Here is a 13549-nt window from a genome sequence, read left to right on the forward strand (position 1 = left end):
GAATAGGTTTGCATCATGACTAGTATCCATTTGGACTAGTAGCCATGAATAGCCCTCTCCTCCAGGAACACGTCCACTCCCCTCTTAAAGCCTTCCAAGTTGGCAGCCATCACCACATCCTGGGGCAGGGAGTTCCACAATTTGACTATGCCTTGCGTGAAGATTGCTTGATCAAGTTAAACTATTTAAAAGCCTGCAGTCCAGATCAAATGTTGGGACCCTGGGGGTTAAAAGTTTCCGACCCCGACACACAAGAACGCTACTACTAAATCTTGTCGAATGTTGAAAACAACCTCTTAATGTTTGACTGCTCTGTAGGTTAAAAATGCCATGTTAGCTGGAGCTAAAGGGATTGTCCTTTACTCAGACCCTGCCGATTATTGTGCACCTGGAGTGAATCCCTATCCAGACGGGTGGAACCTTCCCGGAGGAGGAGTCCAGCGTGGGAATGTGTTAAATTTAAATGGTGCTGGAGATCCTCTCACCCCAGGGTATCCAGCGAAAGGTGAGTGATAGTAGCTTTGAGTGACAATGATCATGTCACAATTACTGTTGTTTGGTTTATGCTGGGGTTTGGGGGGGATAATGTTTGCGTACCCCCAAGTCGCTCCTTGGTTTGCTTTGGGTGGCTGTGCAGATCAGGTGAAGCTTGTACAGTTTTCGACAGCAAGAGTTACCTGATGAAAACTGAACTGATGGTGTAGCCACTGGGATTTGTGAAAGAAGAAGAGTTGGTTTTTATACCCCTCTTTTCTCTACCTTTATGAAGTCTCAAAGTGGCTTATGATCGCCTTCCCTTCCCCTCCCCACAACAGGCACCTTGTGAGGTAGGTGGGGCTGAGAGAGTTCAGAGAGAACTGTGACAAGCCCAAGGTCACCCAGCAGGCTGCATGTGGAGGAGTGGGGAATCGAACCCGGTTCACCAGATTAGAGTCCGCTTCTCTTAACCGCTACACCATGCTGAAGCTTGTACTGTTTTCTACAGCAAAGAGAAACCTGATCTAAAATGAACTGATAGTGGTGACCATTGGAATTTATGAAAGCATTATGAAACCCTTGATTCAAAGGAGAAGTGGTTGACTTTTATGAATCATCACATTATAACAAGTTGCCTGTTGCCAGTCCAATTTAATATTCTTTGTTTAGCCCAATGAACCATTTAAATCATCCAGTATACAAGTGACTCATTTTAACCCTTTCTTTACTGTCGGCTCCAGCTCTCCCTTCTACCTCCTCCACCACTGGCTCTCTTCCTTCCTGCACAGCTGTTGCTGCCATCATCCCTGGCTCTTCTTTACCTTCCCCTTGTGTTGGTTTGGGAAGGAAGGATGCATGATATAGCCTCATCTCATCAGATCTCAGAAGCTGAGCAAGGTCGATACTTGGATGGGAGACCTCCAAGGAAGACTGCAGAGGAAGGCAATGGCAAACCGCAGGCACTTTTGCATATGTCCACAGTGGTGCCTCCTCCCCGCTATCCCTGAACGCCGCCAAGTCAGGAATGCGCTGTTAGTTTCCCAGATCCTAGTCCGACACCTAAACTGCTACATCACGCTGGCTCTCAAGATCTCCCTAATCCTATAGAAATATACCCTGCATTCGGTTAAAGATTTGCTAACTGTGCCGATCTGTCTAGTTATTCCTGTGAGAGTTGTGCCTTCAGAGTCCCAAACTTCTTTTGTTTTTGGCATCTTCCTGTTTGCCCTTTTGGGTTCCAGTGGAAGAACAAGTAAAGGCCGAGACGAATGAGCTCTTAAATTGGCCAGATTTTTGCGCAGTGCTTTCTTGCTCAGGACATTTTGAGATTTGGAGGTTACGGGATTAGAAAATACTCCCTTCCGAGCTGCCACAGGCCCCTGACATCCACGAGCATTCAGCGAAAGATGGGGATACCAGTCCTCCCAGTCCTCTTTAATCACTCCGATTGTGGATGCACCCTCTCGTAATTTAAAGACGGCTGCTTCTGATTTGTCCCACACTGTGTGATTTTGCCTGCATCTGGATTTCTAAGCATCCCGGTTATCTCAAGCTGTTTTTAATTTCTCAGAGTACACCTTCAGGTACGAAGTTGACGATGGAGTCGGGATTCCCAGAATCCCTGTTCATCCCATCGGGTACCACGATGCGGAAATACTATTACGGTATGTGGATTTAATTGACCTCAGTGCTCATGTGCGCAAGGGAGAAGGGGGGGGAAGGGTTTGTTTAACATGATGATTTCAATGCTTTGCCCTGATTTATGGGGGCGAGGGAATCTGGAAAACAAATAAGGAGATTAGGTTGCTTGACAGCTTTTAATTTAAAACACCTAAGAATAGTCATGTTGAAACCGACCAGGCTTCCTCTAGTCTAGCATTCTGCTTCCAAAGCATCCAACCAGGCACCCCTGGGAAATGTCATAAACTGAGAATGAGGGCAATGTTTTTTCCCTGGTTATTTGTCAGGCATCTGGCATTTAAGGATATACTGCTTCATAATATGGAGGATCTATTTAACAATCCTGATTAACAGCTGTTGATAGACTTTGGCTACGTTGGGATGGCACAGTAAGCCACAATTTGCAAATCACAGCATCACTGAGCTGTGGTTTAGTGTGATACAGGTAGAGTATCCCTTATCCGGACATCCCATATTCTAAAAAAATTAAATAGTGTACACTGCATCGTAGTTGGAGACTGAAAGCCTGCTGTTGTTAGTTCTTTTGTTGTTTCTCTCGTTTAACAGCTGATACAGGTATTCTGGTGAGATAGTTATACATCTGCTTTCTGATGGTTCAGTGTACACAAAAGTATTAAAAATATTGTTTAAAATTACATTCAGGCTATGTGTATTAAGAGAACCAGCATGGGGTAGTGGTTAAGAGCGGTGGTTTGGAGCGGTGGACTCTAATCTGGAGAACCGGGTTTGATTCCCTACTCCTCCACATAAGCAGCAGAGGCTAATCTGATGAACCGGGTTGGTTTCCCCACTCCTACACATGAAGCCAGCTGAGTGACCCTGGGCTAGTCCTTAAGTGGAAGAGAAAATCGGCATATAAAAACCAACTCTTCTTCTTCTATATAAAACATAAATGAATTTGGATCCCATCCCCAAGATATCACATTATGTATGTGCAAAAAATCCAAAATATTCCAATATACAAAAAGATCCAAAATACGGACCACTTCTGGTCCCAAGCAGTCTGGATAAGGGATACTCAACCTATATTTGAGTTTAGGCTGCCCAACAAACTGTGTGTGTGTGTGTGTGTGTGTGTGTGTGTAAAGTGCCTTCAAGTCGCAGCCGACTTATGGCGACCCCTTTTGGGGGGTTTTCATGGCAAGAGACTGTCAGAGGTGGTTTGCCAGTGCCTTCCTCTGCACAGCAACCATGGTAATCCTTGGTGGTCTCCCATCCAAATACTAACCAGGGCTGACCCTGCTTAGCTTCTGAGATCTGACGAGATCAGGCTAGCCTGGGCCATCCAGGTCAGGGCCCAACAAACTGTGGTGGGCGCTAAATAGGGATTCTAAACCATAGTTTGTACCTGACTTGTTAAATGTGATTACATCTACTGGGTTTTGCTGTGACATGCAAATACCAAAATGCAAATGTTATTCAGGAATACCTCCCCTCTAAGTTTCCTGCATACAGAGAGGGTTGCATGGAGCAGCAGAAAAAGCTTGCTGCTTCAGGTATGGTGGATGGCGGGGGTTGAACATGGGACCTTTGGCATGCAAAGCAGATACTCTGCCACTAACCCATATAGAAGGCACAGAGGGCAGCAGCCACAGAGAAATGAGTCAGGAAGGTAGAAGACCTGAGTTTGTCCACTGGGCGCTTTCTTTCCCGCTGCTTTGTCCTGCTGTCCTGCAGCATCCATGACCTCCCGCTCCAGATGCTGCTGAGAGATGACACTTTTATTATCACACAATGATTGTTTGCCTTGATGTCCCTACCACAGTTTCATGGGAGGCCCTGCAGCCCCAGACAAGACCTGGAAGGGAAATCTCAATGTGTCCTATAACATTGGACCTGGATTCTCAGGCAGTTACTCTGTAAGGTCAGTCTGAGCATTTTTTGCCCTTTTCCTGCCACTCATACCCAAACCAAGTCCATAAATGAACACTTGAAGCTGCCTTATATTGAATCCAATCCTTGGTTCATCAAGGTCAGTAATGTCTACTCAGTGTGGAGTCACTGTAATGTAGTGGTTAAGAGCGGTAGACTCTAACCTGGAGAACCAGGTTTGATTCCCCACTCCTCCATATGAACAGTGGACTCTAATTGGTGAACCGGGTTGGTTTCTCCACTCCTACACATGAAGCCTGCTGGGTGACCTTGGGCTAGTCACAGTTCTCTCCAAACTCTCTCAGCCCCACCTACCTCACAAAGTGCCTGTTGTGGGGAGGGTAAGGGAAGACGATTGTAAGCCGCTTTGAGTGTCCTTAAAGGTAGAGACAAGTGGGGTTTAAAATAGGGCTGTTGAAAAAAAAATTCGGTAAAGTTCGGCTTCGGCAAAATTCGACCCTTTTAAATTCTGGACGTGCCAAAGTCCGAACTCCCTCGCTTCGGATCCACGAAATTCGGTGCAAGATCCGGAGCGAGGGGGAAAATTCGGCCCCCACGCAGGCCTTCCATGAAGGCACGCGGGGGGCTCTTTAAACAGATCTGCGCCTCCCAGGAAACCGGGCAGGGTGGTCTAAAGGCGGGAAAAGGCAGGTTCGAGGAACGCCGAACCTGCCGAATTTATTCGGCGTTCACACGAACTTGCCAAATTCGGCGCGTCCTTTTCCCGACTTTTTTTAAGTTCGGTTCCATCCGAACTGGAAACCGCCGAATCGGGGGAAATTCGGCGGTTTTTCGGTTTGGGACGAACCAAATTGACAGCCCTAGTATAAAACCAACTCTTCTTCTTCAGACTGGCAGCTGCTGTCCAAGGTTTCAGGCAGAGGTTTTTCACATCACCTACTGCCTGATCCTTTTAGCTGGAGATACCAGGGATTGAACCTGGGACCTTCTGCATGCAAAGCTGAGGCTCTTCCACTGAGCCACAGCCTCTCCCTGATGAAGATTGTCCTCACTGTGAGTTTAATGTTGTGTAGTCAATCAGAAAGGGCCTATAGTAAGGAGGAAATTGTGCCAGGCAAAGCATCACCTGTTGAGCTGCACAGGGTTTTCCATTTCCCCTTTGGTTGCATTAGCAGGGCTCGTTCATTGCAAAGTTAATTTGCTTTCCAGATGTCTGAGCTAATAAGAGGAGCTCTTCTTGGTTAGACAGTGGAGAGCCAGTGCAGAAATTAAAGCATCCGGCTACCCTGCCTTGTAAAGAACTGTCATCTACACACCTGCTGTAATCTATGGGGGGGGGTCAGTTCCTGTTATTGGTGTACTTCAGGATGCCTTTGCCCCCTGGGAGGCCTCCTAGGGACCTTCTGTTTGACCCTTGTTTCAAAGGGGAGGGGCCGTGGCTCAGTGGTAGAGCCTCTGTTTGGCATGCAGAAGGTCCCAGGTTCAATCCCCGGCATCTCCAGTTAAAGGGACCAGGCAAGTAGGTGATGTGAAAGACCACTGCCTGAGACCCTGGAGAGCCACCGCTGGCCTGATTAGACAATACTGACCTGGATGGACCAAGGGTCCTATTGTAGAAGGCAGCTTCCTGTGTTCAAAGAGGGTGCCGCTAGACTTGAGGGGCTGTTCCTCTGATCCAGCATGGTTTCTCTTACATTTCAATATAGTCACTCACAGGTCCATCAAAGTCAGCCCTTGGTATATCAAAGTCAGTATTGTCTACTCAGACTGGCAGCAGCTCTCCAGGGTCTCAGGCAGAGGTCTTTCACATCACCTACTTGCCTAGTCCCTTTAACTGGAGATGTCAAGGATTGAACTTGAGACCTTCTGCATGCCAAACAGATGCTCTACCACTGAGACACGGCCCTTCCCCGTTTGGGCATTTCTCTCCTAGGCACCTGAATCTGACCTCAACCCTGGTGTCAGTGTTTCAGTCACCATCGTTTGGTTTGTCCCAGTTTGGTTGGCGTCACCCTTCTTTTGCAGCGCCTTTACTTTGCCTCTTTTTCCTTCCTCCTTCAGAAAAGTCAGGATACACGTTCACACAATCAGTAAAGTGACACGCATCTACAACGTGATCGGGACCATCCAAGGAGCGGTGGAACCTGGTGAGATTTGCTTAATGATCGCTGAAGCAGGGGGAAGGGTCAGTAACAGGAAAATGTAATCGTTTTGAGTGGGTGAGTACATTGTAACTCTTCCTTTGCATTTCCTGGCAAGAACTGGAAATGCTAAAACTCTCTCTCTCTCTCTCTCTCTCTCTCTCTCTCTCTCTCTCTCTCTCTCTCTCTCTCTCTCTCTCTCTCTCTCTCTCTCGCTCTCCTTTTTTAAAAGAATGCTATTTATAGATGTGTGGCTCAGAGCTGTGAAGAATAAGAGTTTCTGTCTTGTGTGAAAAATTCTATAGTTCTTCCCTTCCTACCCCCTGCGCTTGAAATATTTCTGATCTGAATCGGGAAAGAAAAGCGTGCCGGTTATATTCTGCGTTAGATCCACTTCCTTTGTGCATTTCTTTCCCTCTCTTCCTCCAGACAGATACATTATTTTCGGAGGCCACAGAGATTCTTGGGTCTTTGGCGGGATCGACCCGACCACGGGGGCAGCCGTGCTTCAAGAGGTGGCCCGGAGCTTTGGCAAGATGGTGAAGAAAGGTAACGAACTGTGCTCACAGAGTAGGAAATGGGAAGTGTATGGTTGGCGGAAGGCTCTAACCTTTCGTGTGTAACTTGAATTCCTTTCCTTTCCTTTATCCTTTAGAAGCTCCTTGATCCATTGATCTTGAGCAGCGTAGTTTTAAATCTAATGTTTGAGGGCAATAAGGACTGGGATAAATTTTGCCACTGCCAATGTAGCCTTGGGATCCCTATCACTTAATAAAAAAGGCATTATATCAGACACAGAGGCATTGGATTTATGTATTAAAAGAGGAGAGATATACCATGCTTTAAGGTCCTCATAGAAACGGCATTCCAAGAGCACATGAGCTAATGAGGCAGATGATAAGAGGGAGGGCATCTTGGCCATCTTCTGGTCACCAGGGGTGCGGGGGGGGGGAGGTATTTGTGAATTTCCTGCATTGTGCAGGGGGTTGGACTTGATGACCCTGGTGATCCCTTCCAACTCTATGATAGAGCCAGAAGCACAGGGACAAATCCTTTCTGAATATGGTAACTTCAGAATTCTACCTCGCATTACCATAGAAGGGTTAGATAAATAGATAAATAAATAACTTTTATTTGCGGCTAGTATGCCAGATAAAACAGGTAAAACAGAAACTGACCATACAGAGTAGATGTTTACAACCAAGGCCAACAAAATTAGGAATCACCCAATTTTACATTTCCACAGATTAAGGAAGTACATTAAGGCGACGTAGCTTCATTGCTACTGCACAGTATTTTGCAACCTGGGTGGTGATTGGTGAGCCGTCTCCAAGCAGGAACCTTTTAGTCCATTCACCCTCATCACCGGAGCCCGTTTCCCTAATCAAAGGGTCAATAATATTAAAGTGGGCTAACTTGTAGAAGGGTTAGCATTTGATCTGGCTAGAAAGAAGGCGCTAGAGAGACGAGGGAGTCAAGTAATAAGTATAGGCAGGCAAGCCACGTGGTGGTGGTATTCCGAAAAACTGAGAGGAGCAAACGCGATGAGCACGGAAAGATGTGCTATCATAATCAACCTCTTTGATATGCTTTTTTATTATAGCGAAAGCTTCTGTTTTTCCAAGATCTGATATAATGAATTCTGTGAATGCAGGTTGGAAGCCTAGAAGAACTATCGTTTTTGCCAGCTGGGATGCGGAAGAATTTGGATTATTGGGGTCCACAGAGTGGGCAGAGGTAAGCAGCTGACTTGGGGCCAGGAACTAGGGCTGAACAATATCAAGGACTTCCTATCTCAGTAGCCCTCAGTGAGCTAAAATGGATCATGGCTTGTTCCCAGTCAGGCCATGAAAGTGGGGGAGTTTCACTGGGAGTTAATGGAAGGAGCCTATGGCTCAGTGGTAGAGCATCGGCTTTGCATGCCGAAGGTCCCTGGTTCAATCCCTGGCAGTGTGGCATAGTGGTTGAGGTGGTTTGGAGCGGTGATTCCCCACTCCTCCACATGAGCGGCGGATGCTAATCTGGTGAACTGGGTTTGATTCCCCACTCCTCCACAGGAAGCCAGCTAGGTGACCTTGGGCTAGTCACAGTTCTCTCAACCCCACCTACCTCACATGGTGTCTGTTGTGGGGAGGGGAAGGTGATTGTAAGCCGGTTAGATTCTTCCTTAAGTGGTAGAGAAATCGGCATATAAAAGCCAACTCTTCTTCTTCTTAAAAAGGACTGAGCAGTAGATGATGGCAGATTTGGAAGCACACTTCTGAAATAGAAAGAGTGATGCATGGCATAGTCTAGAAACATGCCCCAGCAGTGCGCTAATCCCATCATGCAATGCTGCCTCACTGTGAGGCATGGCCAAAGGAAATGCATGCAATTCTGCACGTGTTCAAGGGGAATCTCTTTTGTTGTGTCACATACAGTGTGGCAGAGGGTGTTGAGAGCTACGACTTCCCGTGCCCTGACTGATGCAAAACACTGTTTGGGCAAACTGATGCACATTGTTGTGGGTTGTTTTATGTGACACCATCTCTGCGTATCTCTGCACATGATGCTGCTCCTGCCAGAAGAAGTAAATAATTAAAATTAAGCAGAAGGGGAGGCATCAGAGGGAGAGGAAGGCAGCGGGCAGTTTCAGCAAGGAATTTGCACAGTAGGGTTTAGCCAAAGAGTCATGGAAGAGGAAGGTTTGGAAGGAAGTCTACCCGATTAACAGTCCTTAGCAATCAACATGCCTCTTCAGCATGGCGTAGTGGTTAGGGTGTCAGGCTAGGATCTGGGAGTCCCAGGTTCAAATCCCCGCTTGTGCCATGGATGGTTGCTGGATCGCCCTGGGCCAGTCACTCCCTCTCAGCCTAACCTACCTCACAGGGTTGTTGTGAGGATAAAATGAAGGTGTGAGGAACGATCTGAGCCGCTTTGTATCCCCATTGGGGAGAAAGGTGGTGTATAAATAAAGTAAATGCAGGCGTTTACACGTGCAATCACTGTGCCTATAGAGGGGAGTGGAATCATGAGCACAGTCCCCTCCAACACCTGTGCATTCTGCCATATATCTTCAGAGAGCTTTGATGTGCAGATGTGCCCCCATCTTGTGATCAGGGATGCTGCAGAAAGCAGGGGGCCCCTGATCCCACAGGAGAACCTGTGTTCGAATCCATGGGCTCGCTGCAGGCATTTACCTGAGGTCCAGGACATCGGGGCAGCGAGCCCAGTTGCATTCCCCTCCATGCGCATTTGGTGTGCAAGCAGACGGGGCTGATGCGTCTCTCTCAAGTTGTCAGTCCCCTTTCTACTGGGATGTTTGTGGCCTGTGCCAATATCTCCTGTTGAGCAACGAGTTGGAGAAGATGAAAAAGCTTTTATTTTTAATCTCACAATTGCAGGAGAATGCCAAAATCCTTCAGGCCCGGGCTGTCGCTTATATCAACACAGACTCTTCTATAGAGGGTGAGTATTCTGAAAATTGGAATTTGGGTTTCGGTTCTGCAAGAGACCCTGTGTCCTATCTCTCAAGGTGGAGCTGTATCTTACATTTATTTCTGTGATCGTTTTAAGATGCATTCTTCAAGCGCAGCTACCAGGGCTGCCTTTTGGAGGGGGCAAACGGTACAAGGGGTGGGGGCGGGTTTGCCATCAAGTCACCTCTGACTTATGGCGACCCTGTAGGGCTTTCATGGCTGGAGACCAACAGAGATGGTTTGCCATTGCCTTCCTCTGCACAGCAACCCTGGCATTCCTTGGTGGTCTCCCATCCAAATACTAACCAGGGCTGACTGCTTAGCTTCTGAGATCTGATGAGATCAGACTAGCCTCAGCCATCCAGGTCAGAGCGGGAGGGATAGTAGGCCTTTAAACCTTTGATTCCCCCTGTTATTTTCCTGCTGAAGAACATGACCCCAGAGCTGTTTTTACCCCTTTGGAGGAAAAAAATATGGGTGCCTTTATTTTATTTATTTAAATTGGTTATAACCTGCCTTTCTCCAGACCCCAAAAATTGTACAAGTGTCCTTCCCTTGCACAGGAAGGGGAAAAGGGATATAATAACCCTTCAACATAAGAACATAAGAAAGGCCAGGCTGGATCAGACCAAGGTCCATCAAGTCCAGCAGTCTTTTCACACAGTGGCCAACCAGGTGCCTCTATTAAACCCACTGGAGAGAATAGGTATGCATCATGCACTAGTATCCATTTTTACTAGTAGCCCTGAGTAGCCCTCTCCTCCATGAACACTCCCCTCTTCAAGCCTTCCAAGTTGGCAGCCATCACCACATCTTGGGGCAGGGAGTTCCACAATTTAACTAGGCGTTGTGTGAAAAAATACTTCCTTTTATCTGTTTTGAATCTCTCCCCCTCCGGCTTCAGCAGATGACCCCGCGTTCTGGTATTATAAGAGAGGGAGAAAAGCTTCTCCCTGTCCACTCTCTCCATACCACGCATGATTTTATAGACCCCTATCATGTCTCCCCTTAACCGCCTTCTTTCCAAGCTAAACAGCCCTAAATATTTTAACCTCTCCTTGAAGGGCAGTTGCTCTAGTCCCCGGTCTTTCCTGCACCTTCTCAAGCTCTGTAATATCCTTTTTTTAGGTGTGGTGACCAGAACTGTACCCAGTTCAAGCCTCTTCTAGCTTCACTAATTGAAACTGGGCTTCCTATGCTGCTATTAACAGTTTTCTGGGGGAGGGGGAAGACATTTCCTTTAAAACCTGTCTGCTCAAATTCCTAAGAAAGGCAGATGATGCGTGTTTTCAATCAGCAAAAGGAAGTAGGGGGTCTGAAGGGCTAAATCCCTTGTTCCGTATAGCTCTGATCTGGATTGGGGCTATACATGCAAGCCATTAACCTCTGGAAGATTTCTATCTCCAGCGTTTGGAATTGCTGAAAAATTCCCCCCGCTAGTATGTGTACAATTTCTGGCTTTGCCATGTGGGGGCACGTTTACACAAGCTGAAGAAATCGGGTGGTGGTAGGGGGGGAATCGTACCTCGCCGTACCCTCCTGGTGAGAGAAAGCAGCTGTTTAAAAATGTCACAGATCCACTCTCCCCAAGACATTCCTCCAGTTCTCCACCATTATGAAACAATGTGGGAGGGAGACCGAAGCTGAACTTTTAAATATTCCAAAGTCGCAAGGAGACCAGGAAGAGATTAGAGCTGTCCTTGCTGATAGCCTTCATGCTGAGCTAAAGAGAGAACCAGCTGTCAGAGAAGTGTGTGTGTTGTATTGATGCATAAAGAGCTTAAACTTGGTTCAGAGCCAACAGTGTCCTGCCTGTGAGCTAGACGGACCCATAGAGGTCATCCAGTCCAACTTTCTGCTCAGTGCAGGATATTCAGACTAGAGCATCCCATGAAGATGACTGCCCCTGGTTCTGCTTGAAAACCTCCAGTGAGTGAGAGGCGAGCACCCCCTCTAGGCAAATGTAACCACTAGGGAGTTCTCCTAATGTTCAATTGAAACCTGCAATCTTTGGAGGGCAATCTAGAATTTTCAAATGCCAATTTTCTCCAAGAGATTATTTATTTTGATTTGTTTATTGACATATTTAATGCCCCACCCTTTCCCTTGCAATTCAAGGCATCTTACAATATGTTCTTGTTTTTGCAGTCAAGTCACAGACGAGTTATGACGATCTCATAAGGTCTTCAAGGCAAGAGACAAACAGAGGTGGTTTGCCATTGCCTGCCTCTGCACAGCAACCCTGGATTTCCTTAGTGGTCTCCCATCCAAGTACTAACGAGGGCTGACCCTGCTTTGCTTCTGAGATCTGATGAGATCAGGCTAGCCTGGGCCAGGTCAGACCTTGGCCTGATCCAGCAGGGCCTTTCTTATGTTCTTAACCAAATTGCTCAGTAAGGAGAAGAGCTGCTTTTTTAAGATGTGCAGAAGGTTTTATTTATTGAAGAGGAAAACATGCACCATGTAAAGGCCACACTTAAAAAAAAAAGTCAGATTTCTGTTTTTTTCTTTAATGGCCCATTTGCATTTTCTATAAATTATCTCCTGTCTGTGTGTCGACTTTCAGGCAACTACACGTTAAGAGTTGACTGCTCTCCCCTTCTCAACCAGCTGGTTTACCGTTTAACCAAAGAGGTACAAACTGTCTTGTCTGTCCAGCTCCACTCTTGCCACCCTTTCTTTGAGTCCCAGCTAGGCTTGCCGACTCTGGGCTAGGAAATTACTGGAGATTTGGGGGGAAGGGCTGGGGAGGGGAGGGTTTGGGGAGGGATGGGACTTCAGCAGGGTATAGTACTATAGAGCAGGGGTGTCAAACATAAGGCCCGAGGGTCAGATCTGGCCCCTTGAGAGCTTTTATCTGGCCCACGAGCCGGCCAAGGCAGCCACCCTCTTCCCACTCTCAATCTGGGCTGGCAAGGCATGGCCAGACCCGACAAAGTGACATTTATGTCATATCTGGCCCTCGTAACAATTGAGTTCGACACCCCTGATACAGATGTTTTTGGTTTGAAAAAACATCATCACAGTAACGTCCCCCCCATAGAGCATCTTCTGAGTCTTAATTGCAGAAAGTCCTCACTAACAGATGTGTTTTGTTCATCAATATCACCTTTTTAAAAACCCATTTGTAAAAGAATGTCATATCCGGCACTCGTAACAAATGAGTTCGACTACAACAGGGGTGTCAATAGGGCTGCCAGGTCCCTTTTTGCAACTGGCGGAAGATTTGGGGGGCGGAGCCTGAAGAGGGCAGGGTTTGGGGAGGGGAGGGACTTCAATGCCATAGAGGCCAATTGCCAAAGCAGCCATTTTTCTCCAGGTGATCTGATCTCTAACGGCTGGAGATCAGTTGAATTAGCAGGAGATCTCCTGCTACTACCTGGCAGTTTAAGATAACAACAAACCTATGCTGACAATAGTGAATTTGGCAATAATAACAGCACGTGGCTCATATGAATAATACACTTTACTGAAACAGAATTTCTGCTATTAATACCAATTATATGCACAAGTAGATAAAACAAAGTATATTGAACAATATTCTTTCCCAATGGAAATGATGCTCACATACACAGACCACAATTAATCAATTAACAATTAACCAAAATATCCTGAGTATAAATCCAACATAAATAAAGGTTGCTACACCTCTGTTATTGGTACAATAAGCAAAAATTCTTCAACAGCAACAAGATGACTCCTCTAGTTTGGTAGTCATTTCGCAAATTGCTTCTTCAGTTATTCTTCTCATATATTGAGCACAAGGCTTCTGTAACAATATACTGGAATATTTAATATGCTAACAATTTATCAAGGTTGTAAAAAGGACTGAACAACAATAATCTTACCACTCATGTGTGGCAGTGGTAAGATTATTATTGTTCAGTCCTTTTTACAACCTTGATAAATTGTTAGCATATTAAATATTCCTGTGTATTG

At 46.4% G+C, this 13549-nt stretch overlaps 1 protein-coding gene across 1 annotated transcript in view; it reads left to right on the forward strand.

Annotated features, from left to right (window-relative positions):
* The window catches only part of LOC130485694 (N-acetylated-alpha-linked acidic dipeptidase 2-like), a 31749-nt gene that overhangs the window by 7810 nt on the left and 10390 nt on the right, over nt 1–13549 (forward strand). Inside the window, exons 5-12 of the mRNA XM_056858933.1 lie at nt 319–505; nt 2048–2141; nt 3944–4042; nt 6073–6158; nt 6582–6701; nt 7807–7889; nt 9536–9599; nt 12177–12244. Coding sequence (XP_056714911.1) covers nt 319–505; nt 2048–2141; nt 3944–4042; nt 6073–6158; nt 6582–6701; nt 7807–7889; nt 9536–9599; nt 12177–12244 — 801 coding nt within the window. The remainder of the gene's footprint in view (nt 1–318; nt 506–2047; nt 2142–3943; nt 4043–6072; nt 6159–6581; nt 6702–7806; nt 7890–9535; nt 9600–12176; nt 12245–13549) is intronic.

Source organism: Euleptes europaea, chromosome 12 (genome assembly GCF_029931775.1).
Source record: "Euleptes europaea isolate rEulEur1 chromosome 12, rEulEur1.hap1, whole genome shotgun sequence".
Taxonomy (NCBI): domain Eukaryota; kingdom Metazoa; phylum Chordata; class Lepidosauria; order Squamata; family Sphaerodactylidae; genus Euleptes; species Euleptes europaea.